This window comes from Dothidotthia symphoricarpi, assembly GCF_010015815.1.
Source record: "Dothidotthia symphoricarpi CBS 119687 unplaced genomic scaffold P153scaffold_9, whole genome shotgun sequence".
Classification (NCBI taxonomy): domain Eukaryota; kingdom Fungi; phylum Ascomycota; class Dothideomycetes; order Pleosporales; family Dothidotthiaceae; genus Dothidotthia; species Dothidotthia symphoricarpi.
This window is the reverse complement of record NW_022985016.1, coordinates 726,613-745,264: the sequence shown is the minus strand read 5'-3', so window position 1 is coordinate 745,264 and position 18,652 is coordinate 726,613. Positions and strand designations below refer to the sequence as shown.

Genomic DNA, 18,652 nt, shown 5'->3' with positions numbered 1-18,652 from the left:
GGATCTCGCGTGTTGTTTGGGGAAGCGGCTACCGGGTCGCGACTTCTTGCGCTTGGGCCATGCCAAACGCGCATTCACGTGGAACTCCTTCATCTTCACATAAATTCGAAAATGATACAAGGGATGAAAATACGAACAGTTGTAGTCGTTTGATTTAGATTGCTCTGGGTCTCAGGGAAAAGCCACCAGCTTGAGAAACATGCATAATGGTACAATAACCAATGCATGCAGGAACCCACGCCCAGAGCGAGCAGGACTTTCCTGATCTAAAACTACATAAGGATCCCCAGAACCCAATCCCACTGCACACTCCCGGACCTCACACTCCGAAGTCGCCATAACCATAACCATCGCCCGAAGCCCGTCAAAAGTAGAGGAAAGAAAGCACAAACCCCAAGGGCATTTCGAATATCGCCTCAAAACGCCTTAAGCACCCCACCCAACCCATCATGATGTCCGAAAAATGCATAAGAAAAAAACACATACACCTAGCCCCCTCAGAACTGAGCTACCCCTTCATCACCCATACATACCTCAAGGTCTCAAAACCCCATGTCTCCGTCGAAAAGCCTCGACCCTCTCCTCATAAAACAAAATCTCCCGAACCCTCAGTTTCGGACCTCCCTCTCCTTCAAATTCCTCTTCCTCGCTCTCACCATCTCCATCCTCCTCTTCGCTCTCTGTTTCATCCCCCTGCCCTCCAGAGTCGTCCATATCATCCTCGTCCTCGTCCTCTGTAGCTTCACTCTCATCATCAGATAGAATCGTAATCTGTGCATCATATGTAGACGCTGTGCCTTCGACTGGGCCTTCTGGGCGGAGATCGTAGTTGGAGGGTCTGTTTTCGAGAATCTCAAAGCATTTTGTCGACAGACCCATATAGCAAAGCTCGATTTCAGGCCGTAGGTGCACAATGTCTAGGATTTGGTAGGCGAGCTCGCGGGGGTCGATGTTGTTGCCGTGGGCGTGATCGGCGATAAAGGGTATGTAGAGGGACCGGATATGCGGAATTAGAGGAAGACGTTGAAGGAAGTGGTGCTGTTGTGATGGTTAGTACTTTGTATATTCAAGTTCATGAATACAGTGTGGGACAAGAATTGGGGTGAATGTAGCTTACCCAGTCCTTGTAGTCGATCGACACGGCAAGTTCTCGCAAGGCACTCATCCGTCCACTTGTAATGAATGTCAAAATCTCGCGATTCATCATCCATCGTCTCCACCGCGAACTGTTAGTCGTATGCCCATCTGGCCCCTTCTCACTACTGTCTATCATGAGTTTTCTTAGACTTGCGCGATGTCTCCGCATTGGTCCTCTGTATATCGCATCTACTGTCACCGTAGACGAATATGACCGACCTTCCTGGAGGAAAAGCACCTCCAGGCTGTTGGGCGCGAGTGTCTCCTTCAGGAAAGAAATCAGAGAAGGTGAAACAGTGTTAGTGTGTATTCGCTTCAAATTTAATTGATACTCTGATCGGAGGGTATACGACGCTTTGTATGCTTTTGATGAAGACGTGCCGGAGTACGCTGAATGAGGGGTATACGTTCGTCGAAGCACCTTCCAGAGCTGTTCATGATTGCTGCAATGCAACAAAGTCAACGTCGATAGTATGGACCAGTCGAATGCTCTGCGTAGCACAGGGACTGAGAGCTGTACACGTTCAAGCTCCAGGACTTCGAGTCTCAGCTTGCCGGTCAACAATGGCTCTGTGCGTTCCTGAGCGTCCTCATGAGCGCCAGAAGGACCGCCATGAGGTGTAGACGCGGCACGTAGCCTTGGAGGTGTCTTGGCCGAATCATTTGCAGGTGGCGTGACTTGGTCGTTGAACAGGCTGACTCCTTCAGGTACAGTGGTTTCTTCCATCGGGTTTCCAAAATGATCGACGTCCTGTTCCGTGTCCCGATCTTGCATCGAAAGCGCAGCTATAGAAGGTAGAGGATTTGGTGTTGCTGTTTTAAGGGGTGTCGTGTCCGTTGCTCGATCCATAGCTCCATTGTGTTTAGACTTATGCGCGTGTGCCTCTTCGGAGTGGCGCATGTTATGTATGCGACCGACTAGAATTCCTAGCACGCCCCCAAGCCTCTTGTCCGGTATTGAGCTCGCCATAGTCGAGGTAGTGCTGTAGTCGACTTGCTGTAGGCCATCCCCTTCCCAAACGGTCACCCAGTCTCGTTGCTGAGCATGGGCAGCCACGCCGACACGCAGCTCTCGCAGTTTCTTCTGAGACCTTGCAATCAAAATGCTCATCTCGTCGAGATATGGCAATTCGTCAATGTCCAGGACGCTCAGACTCTTGAGTGGTGGTATGGCCGAGAACGTGGGGTGTTCGACACGATCTAATGCTGAGAGACTGCTCAGTGGGAATGACTGAGAAACGACGACAGGAGCCTGTACTGTGCCCAGGCCACTTGGATGCATCGCGTTCGGAGGCGGAGGTACGTTTACGTTGTTGAGTAGCATTGGCGGTGCGGGCGGGGGCACCGGCGCGTCGATTGTGTTGTCATGCCAGCGGATCCAGAGGCGCTCCAAACGGCTCTCCTCGTTATCGCTGCGATCAGCCAGGCTCGACAAGGCAAGCCAGACGTCGCGCAGCACTCCCGTAGGCATGTCCCACACGAACGTCTCGAGGTTGATCATGCGAGCAATGGCAAGCGCCACCAAAGTGCCCAGCATCTTCCCGCCCTCCTTTGTGATCATGTACTCCTGCACCCATGCCTGCGGCCCGTTCCCCAGGGAGAACTTCTTGGTAAACTGGCCGTAGTAGTTGCCGAATCGGCGCGGCGCGATGGGATACGGCGTCGCGGCGGCACTTCTCGGCGCGTCCGTCGAGCTTGACTGGTGTCTCCGGCGGTTCTGGTGGGGGAAGCAGTCGTCTCCCATGACCAGCGTCGCCAGGCCGTAGGTGAGGGCATCCACGCCCGAGCGAGGCTCCGTGTGCGAGCTCTCGTCGGGCCACACGATGTCGAAGCGCGAGTATATGCACGGTATGGTGAGGCGGTGGAGGGCCGAGTGGCAGAGAGAGAGCGACGTGAGGTCGTTTGTGTGAGGAAGCTGCAGAGACGCGGCGGGTTAGCTTGCCTTGGGCCGCGTCGTGGACAGGACTCACCTGGTGTATGATCTCCTTGAGCACGTCCACGGGCAGGTCCAGCAGGCGCAGCGGCCCCTTGCCCGCCTTCTCTTTCCCTTTGGGCTCCTGGCTGCTGCCCGCACGCGGCTCAGATGCGCCCGGCCGATCGCTCCCCCACCTGACCCCAGCCTCCTCCATGTCGTGTGTCGCAGCCGTGTGCGCGTCGTCGTGCGAGGGCGAGGGTGAGGGCGAGCGCGAGAGGGCCAGGTCCTCGTCCAAAGTCGGCGACAGTGTTCTGGGCGTGCCCGGCATGGAGAGTGGGGAGGAAGCCATGTTGCGTGGGACGTCTCAGGGAGGCTCGAAGGCAGGCGCCCTCATCGAGCGAACCGAGCCAAGCAAAAGACAGCGCAGCAGCAGGGTGCCTCTCAGGTGAGCGTTTGGGCGTGTGGGCGTGTGGGCGTATGGGCGAGTCAACGAGTGGGCTTGGTCGTGGGCGTGGGCGTAGGCGTCGTCGGGTTGTTTGGTGCGTGACAACAAGTCGCGGGACCGAGTCAGGTAGGAAGCCAGGACAAGACCCTAGGGCAGATCAACCAAGCCTCAGCCTTCGTTTCCACTCCAACGCCTGGCATCTGCACGCCCCACTACTCTGCACCTGCACGAGCACAAACGACAACAAGCAAAAATACACTCTCTCCGCACCTGGCACTTCCTTTGTTTTGCTTTAGCTCAACACCGACCGTACTTTGATAATCGACTACCAACATCCTCTTGAAATGCCCAACGCCGGATCGAGGGGGTATAAATATACAAATCATCACACAGATAGCCACCCAAACACCCCACCTACCCTGTGTTCAAAACCCAAGTACAACTCCGTCCAAAAATCTACCTAGGCCTGCTCATTGGAAGTTCAGCGCCGACTGTCCCCGCTCAGGGTCACGCATCCGGATAATCTTGACATCCGAGTCTTGCTTGACATTGTTCATAGACTGTGGAGTGATGAAAATAAACTGTCGACCGATAGAGCGCCTTGCAGCCTTGATGATCATGTTCATACTCCGGTCTCGGTTGACGCTGTCCATGAAGACATCGCTATGCATGTCAGTTTCTGGCCAAGAGAATAACTGGCAGAGTACTTACAATTCATCAAGGCAGCGGATGGGGGAGCCCATCGCGTCCCAGAGCGAGAGTAGAAGACAGACAGTAGAAAAAGACTTTTCTCCACCGGAAAGAGTCTTGGTCTGCCGTCCGTCGCCACTGACCTCCATAATGTCCGGTTGAACCTTGCTAGTCAGCCAAATTCAAAAGAGACATCAGACTACTGTAATTTACATGAATGTCAAGCGCTTGTTTGGCATGGTCAATGCTGAGCGTGCCGCGGAACTTGCGCTCGCTGAGCAGGTAGTTGAAAGTAACTCGCGCTCGAACCGAGATGCCTGAGCGAAACTGCTTCCATCGAGCTCTGCGGTTGATGACGGTGTTGATGAGATGCTATACAACGGTCAGTCTCTTGAAGCAACCTCGCGAACCATCCTTTACTTACGCTTCGCAGAGCCTTGATGTGCTCAAGCTCCTGCATGGCTTCATAGTGCGTTTTCCTTGCTCCGTTTGCTTGCCTCAACAGCTCGCTTTGCGAACCGCCCAGTTCATCCTCCGCTTGCTTTCTGGTCGCGACAAGCTTTTGCCACTTCTCCACCAATTGGTCCTGAGTTTTGCCATCAGGGATTTCTACTCGCTCCGGACAGATTTCTGCAGCTCCTTTCATCATTGTATCGATTTCGCCCTGCTTCGCCACACGTGCTTCCTTCCACTCGGCCTGGTTGCCCTGAGCACCGGTCACCAAGTCTATGGCTTTGTTCTTGTCTTTCAGTGCCTGCTCTCGCTGCTCCCGGAAGTTTCTGACTTTGGCCTGCGCCTTTCTGAGACTATATTCATGTTCGTCAAGAGCCTTTTGCGCCTCATCCATGTTGGTTTTGTTGATGCGGTTCTCGTCGTTCAGCTTGACACGTTGTAACACCACATCCTCGAACACACCCTCCGCACGTTCCAGTTCCTCCTTAGCGACTTCCCGTTGCTCCTGGAGTACGTCGATGGCTGCATCGTCTGGCGTTGCATTGCTTAGTTCTATCTCGAGTCGTTCTACAGCATCATGAGCGCGCTGGCGTTTGAGGTCAAGCTGTTTCTTCAACCTCTGATGATTCTGCTCTTGGGTCTTGCAAACGTGAATTTTCTCTTGAAGCTTCCGGGCTAAATCCTCGAGCTCACGCACTTCGCGCTGCGCTTCGTTGTGGCGCGCTTGTTCCTCCCTAAACAAGGTCAGCTAAGCATCTTCTTAGGACGGGGGATAGATATACCTAATCTGTGCTTCCTTGTCCACTTGCATACGCATAAGTCCCCGAAATTCGGCGATTGGACTATCGTTGATACCGCCATTGGAAGTATAGTTTATGACTCGACCCTTCCTCTTATCGCCGTCTGCAAAGGTGAAGCACATTTTAACTTTGTCAGTCAATGGTCCACGGTCGTGCATGAACTTCGTGCCCTCCGTCTGATCTTCAATGAGTACCGTTTGTTCGATGCCCTGGTTGATGATGAACTGGTTTCGAACAAGATGGTTCTCGATCTGAGATGTGAATCAATGATAGGTTCTTCAAACGCCAAATCGGGTAGACAGTGTACTTACCCTGAGCGCCTTCAACCATGTCTGAAGCGAAGAGTGAGGCTCATGCTGTGTTGTATCAATGCGATTGTTATTCCCAATGAGTATTGATGCAGTCCTGAAGGATATGCGTTAGCTCGATTTCAAGAGTCTTCTACACCATTTACATACCAACCACATTTTCGCATCAACCCGGACAGGATGGCCTGATCCGACCTACTAGTCACGACGAATCCGTTAAGAATCCCGCCGAACTGCTTCTCCAGAATGTGACCCCATTGCGGTAGCAACAGCTTGACGTGACGACCCATGGGGCCAACTGGCTTTTCACGGAATCTTCCGTCGCCATCAATAGCATGCAGCAATTTTTGAAGATCTCTGGAGTTTGGGTATGCATTTAGCCAGTTGCCCTCGCCCTGTTGAAGAGTATTGATATTGTTCCTGATGCGTCGTTCGTCGCCGCGGGCTCTCTCTACGTTCTTGTCGATTGGTATCTTCTCATTCTGAACTGTCTTGAGCTGCTCTTGCAACTCCGCAAAGCCCTCGTTGTGTTTGCTGTAAGCTGTCTCTGCTCGTTCGCGCTCTGTCTTGGCTTCCTCAACTTCTCGGACCTTCTCCTCCATTCGACCATTGTCAGCTTGCGCCTGACGTTGTCGAAGCTGTTCAATGTCCGCTTCATAACGAGCGACCTCGTCTTGTTTTAACTTAACATCTCCACCACTTTTTCGCTCGTCGGCCATTAGTCCCAAAAGTTTCTTCTTTACATCGTTGAATTGATCAGCGGCATCCTTTACCTGCTGTTGCGCTGGTTCCATTCCAGTTGTCAGTTCCGTCACCTCTTCCTGGGCCACTTGGAAAGCTGAGTCAGCACGTTCATAACTAACAGACGCCGCTTCCACGGCTGCAGTCCTCTGCTCGATTAGTGCATCGAGTCGCTGAACTTCACGTCGCATCTCTGCCTCTTCTTTTTCCAACTGCTCAACTCCGGCCCAAGCTGCCTGATGCGCCAGCTCGGTTTCGGCAGCTCTCATTTTCTCCAGATTCTCTGCCCGGCGCGCTTTTGATGTAAGGATCTCCATCTTCTTTCTGAGTACATCAAGCCCAGATTCTTTGAACTCGGCCTTGGTGTTCATTGATTCCAACGATTGCTCAATCTGTTGATAGTCCCGATTCAGTGTTTCGAGCTGGGTGCCTTGGAGGAAGAACTTGTACTTGTCTTTAGGACCAGAATGGTTCAAGAACTGCCGTGCCATATCCTGAGTCAGCACGTTCATGGGATTGTCGATCTGCATGGAGAATGCGTCCAGGATATCTTCGAGCTCAGCCTTCTTAGTCGACACGATTTTGCCATTCTGGTCCTTGAGCTTGAAACCAGAAGTGCCGGACCGATTGAAGTGTCGTTCGACGACAATCGAGCTACCGTAGTCTCCAGACTTATATGCGAGTGCGCCCTGGTTCTTGATGCGAACTGATACAGTGCAGTGGTCTTTGCCCTCTTTGATCAGGCTCTTGAGATTCTGTGCCCGGTTGGTCGCTGTGGCCTTTCCACCGAGGCATATAGTAAGAGCCGTAAGAACCGCACTCTTGCCGCTACCATTGTTGCCAACGATGAAGTTGATGAGAGGACCCAAGGAAACCTTCAAATGCTCGTGGCACATGAAGTTGACGCAGATGATCTCCTCTATGATACCAGATTCTGTCGGCACATTTTGCTTATTTGCAGTCGCCTGGAAGTCCCTCTGCACCTGCTGTGTCGCCCATGCATACTGGTTCTGCTCTTGAGCCTCCTCACGTTCGTCTTCGGAAGCGTCGTCGTCGTCGTCGTCGTCGTCGTCGTCGTTCGGTAAGGTGGACTGCTCTTCGTTCGGCAACTGCTCGCTAATATCCGGTGACGACTGGCGTTGTCGTTTGCCCTAAGATCATTAGCGATATTTCTTCGATATGCGATGACGGAGGCTACCTACGCGACTGCCGTGACCTCTACTGCTCTGTGAGTCTATGCCGTTCGTCAAAGCACGAGAGCGCTTTGCAGACATGACTGCCGCCATGGTTGGCAGTCGTGAGCGGCGAACTTGCTGATGTGGCTCGGGATTGATGGCGGCGTTGGATGGTGGAGCGTCGTTGGTGGAGCACTTCCAGACGCGTAGATCCCCGCTAAGAAAAGTAGTGGGTCGCACTAATACTGTTCGAGCAAACACTTTAGATTCACCCCTCGCCAAGCGATCATTTCGTGTGTGTTATTTCCAGAGAAGTGAGACAGGAAGAGCTCACTAAGTACTCAGAGTCCGGATGGATACCTCAGGTTTGAGTGACGCTCGTTGATATGCAGTACGTCTGTATGTGTTCACGGTATCACATGTTCACGCGTAGGCGAGGTCGCATCTCGAACACTAGGCGTCATAGGCATACAAACGATAAACCAACTGTTCCTATCGTACACAAATGCCAAAAACTCAGGTTGTCTCTAAAAATGGGTATACAAGATATGCACGATAAGTTAAAGCTTTCTGATCACGCAAAGTCACTACAAAAATCCAACCCAGGTGTGTAAACTACCGCCTGAAACTTCCAGACCAAGCATACCACTCGCAACTACATAACGATCTACGGATTGTTAGCACACTCTCGCTAAAGAAGCCAGGATCGAACTTACACAATCGTCCTTCTTGGGCGCCGCACCAATGCCCATCTCGTCAAAGGTCTTGGGCCCCTTGCCTGACGCTGAGGCGACTGGGGTCGCAGGTTGCGGAGGTGGTGCTGCAACTGCAGGTTTACTTGCCGGCAATGGAGCTGGCTTGGGGGATTGTTGCTGCAGGGTAGGTACACGGTTCGGCTTAGGAATAGGGTCCTGCGGTATCGTGGGTACCCTCTGTGGCTTGGGCATTGGGTCTTGCGCCCCTGGACGTCCAGATGAATTTGGCCGCGATGAGGGGCGGGGACCTTGGTTCGGTGGGGCAGTTGGAGGCCTTTCTGGCCGCGACGACATCCTGCTCTCCTGGCCGGGTTGCGCTGTTGAGGGTCGTGTGTGTTGCTGGCGTGAGTCAAGAGGCGCAACATAGCCGATGTCAGGTACCGTGGGTTGTTTCTTAAGTGGTTGTCCTGGCTTCTGCAATCGATTCCTTCCCGCGTCTGGTGCGCTAAATCCAATGTCTGCAGGTTGTGTCTGGGGACGGTTAAGCTCTGGGCGTTGGGCACTCGGTCCCCCAGGTTGTCTGTAACTTCCTGGTCCTCCTGGCGGAAGAGGTGCACCACGTCCACCGGGTGGAATACGTCCGCCACCGCCTGGACCCATGATGTCGACACTAGTGTGTGACCGTATAGGAAGTGGAGCCATATCGATCCCAGGCCCTGGCCGAGACAATCCATTGCGCCCGTAACCATCATTTGCGGGATATATGTTAGGGTTGATGTTGAATGCCGAGGACGGAGCAGGTCGAGTGCTCGCAGCTCGTAACTCTGGCGCAAATCCGCCAGCCATGATGGGTCTTTGTGGACCCAAGCGTGGTGGTCCATTGTCCATAGGGTACGGTGCTGCAGTGGCGGGACGTTCGTAGGGAGGTGAAGCGATCACTGGTGGTTGATCAGACATAGGGTAGGGAGTTGTACTGTCGCCCCGGTTCGGCAATCGACTAGTCGCAGGAGTAACGGGCGACGCATCTGACCCGTATTCGGATGGGCTATTATCATTGATAGACGCCAGGGAGGGCGCCGCTTTGTGAAGTCTCGCCGGGCGTTGCCCACGCATCGAGCCGTGCTGGGATTTGATCCTGCTGATTGCGACATTTTCATGGTCCTTCTTTGACAATGTACGAGATTTCGAGATACTCTCTATCCGTGCAGATGCATCCTTGTTTCCATCTTTCTCGGCCTTCTCATACCATTCTAAAGCCTTGTCAACATTGGACAGAACATGCATACCAATCTCGTTGAAGTAACCCATGGCAAACTCCGCGGTGGCAAGTCCAGCTGCTGCAGCGCGCTGTGCGTATTGATATGCTAATTCTTCGTTCTTCGAGAACTCTCCCTCGTGGCCGCAGAGAAACCATTTGCTAATGGCCATGTCAGCTTCTGGTTCGCCTTGACGAGAGGCAAGCGCATTGTAGTGTAACGACAGTGAAGGACTGAATTCGCATCCCAAACTACAGAGTTCGTAGGCGGACCCCATCTTCAGTTGAGCCTTCGCGAAACCCAAATAAGCAGCCTTCTCAATGTTCAGCCTTGCAGCTTTCTCGTCGTACGGAAGGTAGAGATCCGGGACGCTGATTTGAGGCAATTCTCGCGCCTGAAGCATACCTAGAACGTAAGCACCTTGAGGAGCGTTTTCATCCGCAGTGGATGCAGCCTGTCGTATCAGGTGGACGCCTCTTGCAAAATCTTGAGGCTGTCCATGCTGTCCAAGCAGAGTCATCATCCCCAGCCGATAATTCGAAGCCGAGTCGCCATGCTCAGCACCAGCCTTGTAATGTTGTAGCGCACGAATGGGGTCGTTTGACTGCTCGTACTGCATGCCCATACGGTACTCCGCTCGTGCATAACCTTTCGCCGTTGCGCGGTTGTAGCACCGAAAAGCCTCCTTTTTGTCTGCTCGCATGCCAAATTTGCCAAACTCAAGCCACATGCCCTTCATAAACATCGCCTTAGGATGAGATTGCTCTGCCAGGAAACCAACCACATTCAGAGCATCTACACGCAACTGGTGCTCAACCTGCGGTGTCACTGGCCTCGCTCCTTGTAGCTCAGATATACGCTGCTCGTGTAGTTGTGCCGCATCGACGTATGCCAGCGCATCCTGAGCCCATGCCAACTGCATCTCGGGGTCATTTGACGTGAGCACTGGCATCCGTGCGTTCTCCAAAACGGCTTCTTTCTCATCATCGGATGAAGGCACGTTCGGTGGCCTATTCGAGAGCTGAGGGAAGGGTGAGAAGTTGGGCGAATCGTGGTGTTGCGCGAACTGGTTGTAGTCATGGGACATCTGCTGCTGCTGAACAGGTTGGGGCTGCACATTTGGTGGTTGCCGAAACGCAGAGGAGATGCTGGCGTTTCGCGAGGGCCAATCTACCCCATTCTGTTCGCTTTGGTAGTTTGGCTGCGGCGGCGGTAAACGCTGCGGAGGCTGGTTGTAGCCCTGTGCTGCCGACATTGGTGTGTGTACTCGTGGGCCGTTTGCCTCTAATTCCAGGTGTGCGAGGTTTTCTTGCATGTTCTCGGGCACTTCGGGCATTATCCTACCGCAACATGGCTACGTCAGCAGGCGCAATTACGCAGCACAGACTATAGGGGTAGACGAACCGCTGAGGCGCTGGCGAAATGAGTTCAGGCGCCGGACCAGGCATGTAGTAATCATCGAAACCCCCTGGGTAAAACGTCGCCCCTAGATGGGGATTGTTTTGTTGGTAACTCATGGTCGAAATGGGTTATAATATCGTCAGAGCTGGGGTAGCAAATGTCAGCCCTCGTTCAAAGACACGCCGTTTTGCAAAGACCTCAGCCTTGCGCAGCGCTGGTGTGAGGAGGCATCGAGGTCGGTAGTGACCTTATGACGCGCGCGCGCGGAGCACTTACTGTAATGGTGGGGTAGGCAGATCGGGGTAGATCGCACTCCGCAACTCTTTCGCGAGGCGTCGTATGTGGCACCTGCACAAAACTCGAGGAAAATACTGCTGCGTGCTGCGAGAATGTTGCAAAAGATCGCGTTCTATGGCAGAACGACCAAGTGGGGCGGCACGCGATCGGGGTATGGGCGGGGGTAGCCAGGGCAGCGGGCAGGAAACGATGATAGGCGTCGGTCGTTTGGCAGTGAAACAGAGGCTGGAGTAATAGAGTGTCTAAGGCATCAGGTCGTGGCGGATGGAGGTCTTTGACGTGGGTGCCCAACTAAACTTCTCGACCTGGCACGCGGAAATTCATCAGCAGGAGAGTGTCACGACCATAATTGTGCGTCTTACAGCGCGCTCAGAGCACATGTCTGCTATAAATGTTTCACCTGCTCGAGTGCGTAGGGTATCGGCTGCGAGTGTTGCTGCGCCATTCAACAATTTGAGGCTGAGTCGGCTGACGTCGCATTGTGTTTCTGTATTTAGTAGCATGCATAGGTATAACTTCTGCCCCAAGGCTGGGCCGCGGGCATGCAGTGCCCAGAGATGAGAGCTTTGTTGTGATGTATCATGGAGCTCAGCTAGCTCGGCCACAGCCGTTGGCTTCATCTACATGTTTGCTTCCAATGTTGGGCGACATTTTCTGCCCTCGACTCAAGATCAAGCTTGTGATCTACTCGATATTCGAAAGACTGGTTACTCTGCGTGTGCAATGATATATGTAAGACATGAGGTGGGTTCCTGAGAAATATCCAGGGGTATTAGCAAGCTCACCCTGCCCAGCGAGGAAACTCATTTAACGGGACACCAAGATGGTCAGAAATTTCGTTCTTCATCTAGAAAGCATGCGCTCGTAAACCATTTCAGGAATCCAACAACCAGCGTATCCACAAGTTGTCCAAGACCCCACTGTGTGCCATTTCTAATCATCAATGAACCATGACATCTGTGCCCTGTTGCTGCTGGGCAGCCGGCTGCTGAGCTTGCTTCTCGCCGCCCCCCTCATCCATCTCCATATCATCGTCACCCCCTTCTTCGCCCTCTTCCTCGTCGTCGTCGTCCTCAGACTCCTCGATATCGATCTCCTCACTGCCAGCTTCAGATTCGGCGTCTTCGTCGTTTGCAGGGCCTGCGGTATCATCGGCACCAGCCATTGCAGCATCCTCGCCTTCAACGGCGGCACCCTCTCCTTCCTCCTCTTCCTCTTCCTCCTCTTCTTCGATACCATACTGGTCGCCGTCGGCAACAAGGTCGGCCTCGGGTTGCTCAGGAGGGAACTCGGCAGGAGCAGACTCCTCAGAATCCCTACCATAGTCAGCTCTGCACGATAGCTATGCGCTGCGGGTACATACCACTTGATTGCGAAGCGCGTCACACGCGGCTTCTCAGCCAAGATTGTCCTTTGCACCTTCTCGATAACAGGCTTGGCAGGTGGCTCACTTGCAAGTGCCTCTTCTGTGTATTCGTTGTTGACGTAGTAGCCTACGCGTACGAACTCCCGGTCCTGGTAGCTGCAGCTCAATAAGATGACTGTCACACCGATAATCTCGCTGTTGGGGATGCGCGATAGGTCTGGGGGGTCGGCACGGAAGCTGAACTTGTTGACGCCCATGGGAACAGGTCCGACGAGCACAGTGTCAAGCTCTTGGTCATATTCGTTACTGCAACGTGTCAGTTCAGACTGTGGTTCGTTGTAGAAGGACACTTACGATGTGGCAGAGCCGACATAGGTCAACTTCCATTCGACGTCTGTGACTTGTTTTAGTATCTCTTTTTAAGGAACCAGCACGTTTACTCACCCTTCTGCAGCTGCTCTAGGCACTCGAAGGTGATCTCGAACTCATAAGGCGCGTCGAAGGGTGCGGGGTTGTTCTTGACCTCGACACCGAGGAGGGAGACGACAGACATCTTGAGACGTGGCGGGATGTACAATTGATGATGAGGGGTAACTGTGATAACCGGTCGATGATATGACGGTAGAACTGTCGAGGTGGACAAGTGTCGGTAAGAAAACAGCAGAAATGGCCTGTTTGTTTTTGACCGCAGAAAGCAGGAGGGACCGTGCTGGGCTGCAGCAACAGTTAGTAGACTAGATGGGCCCTCATCGCGATTCGCGCGCGTCATTCACGCGCTGGCGTCTTTTCATCGCGGTCCCGCCCAATCGCGTCGTTCTCCCCCTTCTCCTATATAAGCGGTGAAGGACGTATCCCGCTCAACGATCAAACAGGCACGCAAAGGGCCTCCGAGGAAGCTTCCATTACAGCCATCTTATAACACACAACGTTTTCACACCTCAATACCTTTGTTCTCGTCTAGAATACCCTCCAAAGTGTAACCCTCGTAGACTGCTCCAAAGTTCGCTACTACGATGATGACATAAACTCAATCGCCCAGGGTCTACAAAATCATACGCTCGCCGCTTTAGGACGATTCAGGTAGTCTATGGGGGACACGTGTAACGATATCCATGAAGTTTTCTAAACTCTTCGTTTTTGATGTAGTCATACTCGTGTTATGCGAGAAGTAACCTTATCTGTAACGATACGAACTGCCTTGGACACTGTGCATTGGTAGCTTGTTACAACAGCAGCTTCATTACTTTGGGCCAACGCTACTTTAGACGAGTTTTGGAATAAAATGTTGATAGAGCAGGGCTCAGGAGTGACATCTCAATAGCAAGCGCTTTGTCGGATCATTTATTGGGCCTTGGTGCCGCAGCATAGACAAAGAACGAGAAATAAACTACAACCATCAGCACAGAGTGTCGATAGCCAAAAGGATACCAATATACATCTTGGCGCCAGTTGCTTACTCACACTCAGCCTCACTATCCCTCCACGGCTTTAGGCTCACGATGCACATTTCGTTATCTGAAGTGCTTCGCGCGGGGTTATCAACGTTACCCATCCACATTGAAAAACGACCACGAAAGAAGGACTCGCGAAAGAAGAGAACTGCAGATACAAGTTACAACCGGGAGGAAATAATCGCGTGGCTTGGCCTACGTTATCCAGGATCTTCGTATTGGAATGCTTCAGCCACGTGAATTCATCACAACTCGCCCAGAGTTTCGATTGGTACAAGCGGCATAAGGGGTATTGGAGTAAATACAAAGATATACACGAATGGTCGATATTTTTAATCCGGAGTTTGAAACCTTACGCATCACTAGCCCTTCTCACCGGAACCCATACGTCCGTAAGGCGGCTGTGACACGCAGACCTTGCATACACCAACCTGCAACAAGTCATCCACTTAGCAATGTCTGATCCCGGGTATCATGCAAATTTTGTCCACGGAACCACGCATTCCTCTCCACCAGTTACGGAAAAGGCATCACCCAACTCACAACCACGCACCCGTCGCCGAAATCGTCTGATCACATCTTGCCTTGAGTGTCGACGTCGCAAACTCAAGTGCGACAAAATTCAGCCATGTTGCAATTGTACCAAGGCCTGTCGTTCCTGCCTGTTCATCGCTCCAGGCCTCGACCCGGAAGCCCAAGCGAAACTTGCAGAAGTCAAAGAGAAGATGGGAATTCTGGAGCGAAGTCTGGAAGACGATGTAGTGCGAGGAAGCCGACTCAGACCCGGAAACGAATTTGGGGCCGCCAGGCCTGTTAGCCTTCCAGACAGCGACGAAGAGGACAACGAGGATACAAAAGACCCGGACTTGTCGCATTTTGCCACTGAAGACGCTGCATACTATGAAGACGATGAGGAAGGTAACGATGATGTAGTCGACATCGGGATTGCAATGGGTAGAATTCGAATAACAGACAGGATTGGCGGCCTTGTTCGTCCTAGGCTTTCTGAAGAGGTAAGACTAGTCTTGTTGGTGTTCAACAGAGTTCTGACATTTCATAAGCTTGCCCAGATACTCAAGGAAATTCCCCAGTACGAAAATCCTCGGCCAAACTCGGGTTTGAAGCAGTCCCCCATGAGCTGGGTAGCCCCAAGTCGAGACTATGTTGCTCCCTCGTCGGGATTCTTTTTTGCTCCAGGCATTGAGCGCAAATCATTGATGAATTACCTGCCGTCAAAAGCTTTGGCCGACAAGCTTATTGCACACTACTGGGAAGCCGTGCATGTTATTGCCCGGACCGTTCATCGTCCCTCATTTGAAAGGCAATACGACCGTTTCTGGATGAACATCACTGCAGGTGTTGAGCCTCGCACCTCATTCCAGGCCGTTGTCTTCGCGGCTTTACTCAGTGCAATCATTTCCATGTCAGAAGGTAAAGTACTGACCGAGTTTGGTGTCAACAAGCAAAACCTGGTGGACAATTTCAGAGAAGGGACTGAAGCAGCACTCGGCAGGGCTAACTTATTGCGCACTACAAAGCTGGAGACGCTCCAAGCGTTTGTAATGTATCTAGTAAGTTCCAATACTCCTCCGACGTTGATTTTGTGATACCCACACAGATATCGATCAATTCGTCCGTCTCAATACAAATTGGCGTCCCATATGCTTATGTTGTGTCATACAGATTCCTCTCTGCCGTATCGAGGTTTCTCGTGCACACTCAGCCTTGACCGGAACCTGCATTCGCTTGGCTGAATGCATGGGTCTTCACCGCGATCCTACTACATACAGCACCTCGCCCATTGAGATCCAAGTCCGCCGCCTCATCTGGTTCCAGATTTGTTTCCTTGACATTCGGACATGTGAGGCTACAGGACCACGTCCGCAAATTCGGCCCGACGACTACGACACACAATTTCCATTGAACATTGACGACATTGATCTCGATCGCGCAGAGAGTGGAGATGAAGAGGTCAACGTCCAGGAGGATAGGCCGTACTTTACCGACATGACCATCAGTCGTATGCGATTTGAGTGCTACGAGATGCATAGATTTCTATGGAATCAACGACCGAAATTAGAGAAGATAAAAGTTCGTGGTGATCGCAAGGTTACCATCACTTCACTCCTCTCACGAATCCAGCAATTCAGAGCCTCGATGGAGAAGACCTATCTCCCAATGCTTAGCAAGTCCGTACCGCTGCACGCTCTCGCATCTGAAATGTACGGTATTGCCTCAAACAGACTATACATAAACATTCTACAGAAGTATACGAGCAGCGATCGACACAAAATGCCTGATCGCTTACGTCAGGTCATGCTGAGTGCGGCAGTAATGATCCTCGAACACAGTATGGCCATCGAGCAACCTGCTTTGGCGACTTGGTCTTGGTATGTCGGCGCCTTGCATCAGTTTCAAGTCGCAATTCTCATAACAAATGAGTGGTATGCTGGGAAGCGCGAGCCGGGTATGGAACAGCGCATCTGGAAGGTCTTGGACTTTGCGTTCGACATTCCGAGCGGTATGTCGAGTAACGATAAAATCAGGATGATCATGGAAGACATGGTAGGGAAAACTCAAATCTACGCAAGCATGAAGAGATGGAGAGCCCCGATTGCCATGCCGCTACCAGGACCAAGGAAACACACTCCAGGCTGGCAAGCCAGGCAGAGAGAGGGAAGGGAGGACAGGAGACGTAGTGAGAATCTGCAGTCTTCAGGGAGCGGTAGTGACAATACTAGAACAAGTGCGAATGAAAGTTCGTCTGAGCAACAGATGTCGCCACAGCAGCAGTCACATAATCAGCAGTACTATCAGTATCAGCAACATCCGCAACGCCAACATCAGCAGCCACCAGGCCAGACACTTGCCTTTCCAGGAGCGATGCCTGTAGTGGAGTGGGGCACCTTCGATATGCCAACATCAACAACAAACTTCCAACCACCCACGTCTGGTCCAGAATTTGGCGGTTATGCACCTACAACGTCCGCGGCGAATCTGATGCCAAACCCCAACTCAAGTCCGTACCAAGGAGGAAACACCAACAGTCCCGGAACAGCCATGCCTGGAGCTGGCCCTGTAGATGCCCTCAACGACATTGACCTAGTGAGTACAACTTGTGCAATATGTTTGTCTTGACTGACGTCTTCGACAGAATGAAGTCGAGCAGCTTTTTGGCACGGCCGAAATGGGTGCGGGAAATATGCTGATTCCACCGTACTCATTCCCTCCCTTCTCGCACAATGATCTTCAATGGTCGGTGCAGGAGCGGCTGTCATAGACTGGCTTTTGGCGATCAAGCATGGTTTTGATAGTTGGGAGCTAGAACGGATCAGTGTGATCTGGAAGAGAAGGCCGTACATATTCTGCTTATGGTAGACGTCTTTCGAGGCGTTGAGAATGTGTTCGGATGGCTGGATCTGGTTGTGAAGCATACGAGCGAGGTGTGCGCTTCTTCAATGACTTATCTGGCCAGTCAAACGAGTCTGTTGAACGAGCGAATGCACATTACAATAGCCAAGTCAAAGATTTATTCAATCTATTCAGCATACTGTATTTCAATGTCTCTACATCGTTTAAGATACCTTTTTTCACATGGATAATACTCATCTTTTCGGCGGTTCGGAGATTACGGTCATGTGCCTTTTCTTGATGATGCTACAACTGTATTGATGGTATGTGATAAAACTGGGAAGACTGTATCTTGAGACACGCTGAGATCTGATCGAAGATGATAGCCTATATACCATTTCGAGAGTTTGTGCCCACGGTTGCCATGATAGTTCGACGTAAGCGATTGGAGGGGCTAGGAGAAAAACTTGGTTTCAAAGGTGCGGGGAAGCCTGGTAACGATCAGCAGACCCCAATGAACAAACCGACTTGATGAAATCCAGCCAGTCATTCAGACTAACTCGGTCGATGAAAACGCTGTACGTTGAGCTGAAGTATGTCGTTCTTTGGCCACAATATATTTTTTCAACATTGCCAACTCTCCATCAAGCAAGCAACAGCCCGGCTGGCACAATCGGTAGCGCGTGAGACTCTTAATCTCAAGGTTGTGGGTTCGAGCCCCACGTCGGGCTTTCCATTCTTTTTTTGCAATCATGTTGTTGCTGGGGTGCTGTGCGGCCTTGGGTGTGTCAAAACGGGCGATTTTTTGCTAGCGTGGTGAATGTGGTCCGTGCGGGTGGGCGTTTCCGACCTGTGACAGACTAGCCCAAAGCAGACGTCAGGCTTTCTTTCACTTTTGCCATTTGCTGATTTTGTCTTTGCGTTCGATGTTGTTGAAATGCTGCCGTTTCTAGCGGTCCGTGTGGATCTGAGATACGTGCGAGTCTCAACCGTCCTGTGCGAGTGTCCTTGTCTTCTCTTTCTCTTGTTCAATTTTCCCGTTCCTGGTTGCTAGGCAGTCTCTTGACCAATCGAAATACCAGGAACCAGGTGCAGCGAAACCATGCAACAGCTTGACAACTACAACTAAAGTTAGTGTAGGAATCTTGAGCCTGGATCTTGAGCCGCATAC

General features: G+C 52.0%; 6 protein-coding genes and 1 non-coding gene across 7 annotated transcripts; 2 read left to right on the top strand and 5 right to left on the bottom strand.

Annotated features, from left to right (window-relative positions):
* Positions 1–130: 130 nt before the first annotated feature.
* On the bottom strand, positions 131–442 carry P153DRAFT_227572 (uncharacterized protein). Its single transcript, XM_033662668.1, has one exon. It carries the CDS (start codon positions 349–351, stop codon positions 172–174), a length of 180 nt encoding a protein of 59 aa, XP_033524328.1. The 5' UTR covers positions 352–442; the 3' UTR covers positions 131–171.
* Positions 147–3,596, bottom strand: P153DRAFT_315383 (F-box domain-containing protein). Its single transcript, XM_033664948.1, has 3 exons — positions 3,108–3,596; positions 1,118–3,052; positions 147–1,038 (listed from the first exon to the last, which is right to left on the bottom strand). Exons 1-3 carry the CDS (start codon positions 3,399–3,401, stop codon positions 535–537), a joined length of 2,733 nt encoding a protein of 910 aa, XP_033524327.1. The 5' UTR covers positions 3,402–3,596; the 3' UTR covers positions 147–534.
* Positions 3,597–3,967: 371 nt separating this feature from the next.
* Positions 3,968–7,487, bottom strand: P153DRAFT_290138 (P-loop containing nucleoside triphosphate hydrolase protein; the record flags this gene model as incomplete). The annotated part of the gene is made up of 9 exons (XM_033663696.1): positions 3,968–4,160; positions 4,209–4,351; positions 4,401–4,559; positions 4,612–4,931; positions 4,995–5,374; positions 5,423–5,691; positions 5,752–5,845; positions 5,899–6,932; positions 7,068–7,487. Coding segments are annotated over 9 exons (3,012 nt in total), but the record flags the coding sequence as incomplete, so codon positions are not given.
* An 832-nt stretch (positions 7,488–8,319) lies between these two features.
* Positions 8,320–11,132, bottom strand: P153DRAFT_385171 (HCP-like protein; the record flags this gene model as incomplete). Its single annotated transcript, XM_033670404.1, has 3 exons — positions 8,320–8,331; positions 8,381–10,955; positions 11,020–11,132. 3 exons carry the CDS (start codon positions 11,130–11,132, stop codon positions 8,320–8,322), a joined length of 2,700 nt encoding a protein of 899 aa, XP_033524325.1.
* Positions 11,133–12,109: 977 nt separating this feature from the next.
* On the bottom strand, positions 12,110–13,444 carry P153DRAFT_366431 (histone deposition protein Asf1). The gene is made up of 4 exons (XM_033668055.1): positions 13,124–13,444; positions 13,034–13,073; positions 12,677–12,985; positions 12,110–12,629 (listed from the first exon to the last, which is right to left on the bottom strand). The coding sequence occupies exons 1-4, from the start codon at positions 13,230–13,232 to the stop codon at positions 12,254–12,256; spliced, it is 834 nt and encodes a 277-aa protein (XP_033524324.1). The 5' UTR covers positions 13,233–13,444; the 3' UTR covers positions 12,110–12,253.
* Positions 13,445–14,207: 763 nt separating this feature from the next.
* P153DRAFT_339265 (uncharacterized protein) lies at positions 14,208–17,676 on the top strand. The gene is made up of 4 exons (XM_033665818.1): positions 14,208–15,143; positions 15,192–15,701; positions 15,814–17,235; positions 17,285–17,676. Exons 1-4 carry the CDS (start codon positions 14,586–14,588, stop codon positions 17,408–17,410), a joined length of 2,616 nt encoding a protein of 871 aa, XP_033524323.1. The 5' UTR covers positions 14,208–14,585; the 3' UTR covers positions 17,411–17,676.
* A 463-nt stretch (positions 17,677–18,139) lies between these two features.
* P153DRAFT_t60 lies at positions 18,140–18,212 on the top strand. The gene has a single exon. It is a non-coding gene; the product is annotated as a tRNA-Lys (tRNA).
* The last annotated feature ends 440 nt before the right edge of the window (positions 18,213–18,652 follow it).

Bases quoted from the DNA above. Each gene is read 5' to 3' on its own strand.
- P153DRAFT_227572 (XM_033662668.1), bottom strand. From the start codon at position 351: ATGGTTATGGTTATGGCGACTTCGGAGTGTGAGGTCCGGGAGTGTGCA.
- P153DRAFT_315383 (XM_033664948.1), bottom strand. From the start codon at position 3,401: ATGGCTTCCTCCCCACTCTCCATGCCGGGCACGCCCAGAACACTGTCG. The intron at 3,053-3,107 runs GTGAGTCCTGTC...GCGTCTCTGCAG, and splicing joins TCAAGGAGATCATACACCAG to CTTCCTCACACAAACGACCT. The intron at 1,039-1,117 runs GTAAGCTACATT...CCATCACAACAG, and splicing joins CGATCGACTACAAGGACTGG to CACCACTTCCTTCAACGTCT.
- P153DRAFT_366431 (XM_033668055.1), bottom strand. From the start codon at position 13,232: ATGTCTGTCGTCTCCCTCCTCGGTGTCGAGGTCAAGAACAACCCCGCA. The intron at 12,986-13,033 runs GTAAGTGTCCTT...GACACGTTGCAG, and splicing joins TATGTCGGCTCTGCCACATC to TAACGAATATGACCAAGAGC. The intron at 12,630-12,676 runs GTATGTACCCGC...TGACTATGGTAG, and splicing joins ACGCGCTTCGCAATCAAGTG to GGATTCTGAGGAGTCTGCTC.
- P153DRAFT_339265 (XM_033665818.1), top strand. From the start codon at position 14,586: ATGTCTGATCCCGGGTATCATGCAAATTTTGTCCACGGAACCACGCAT. The intron at 15,144-15,191 runs GTAAGACTAGTC...ACATTTCATAAG, and splicing joins GTCCTAGGCTTTCTGAAGAG to CTTGCCCAGATACTCAAGGA. The intron at 17,236-17,284 runs GTGAGTACAACT...CGTCTTCGACAG, and splicing joins CCCTCAACGACATTGACCTA to AATGAAGTCGAGCAGCTTTT.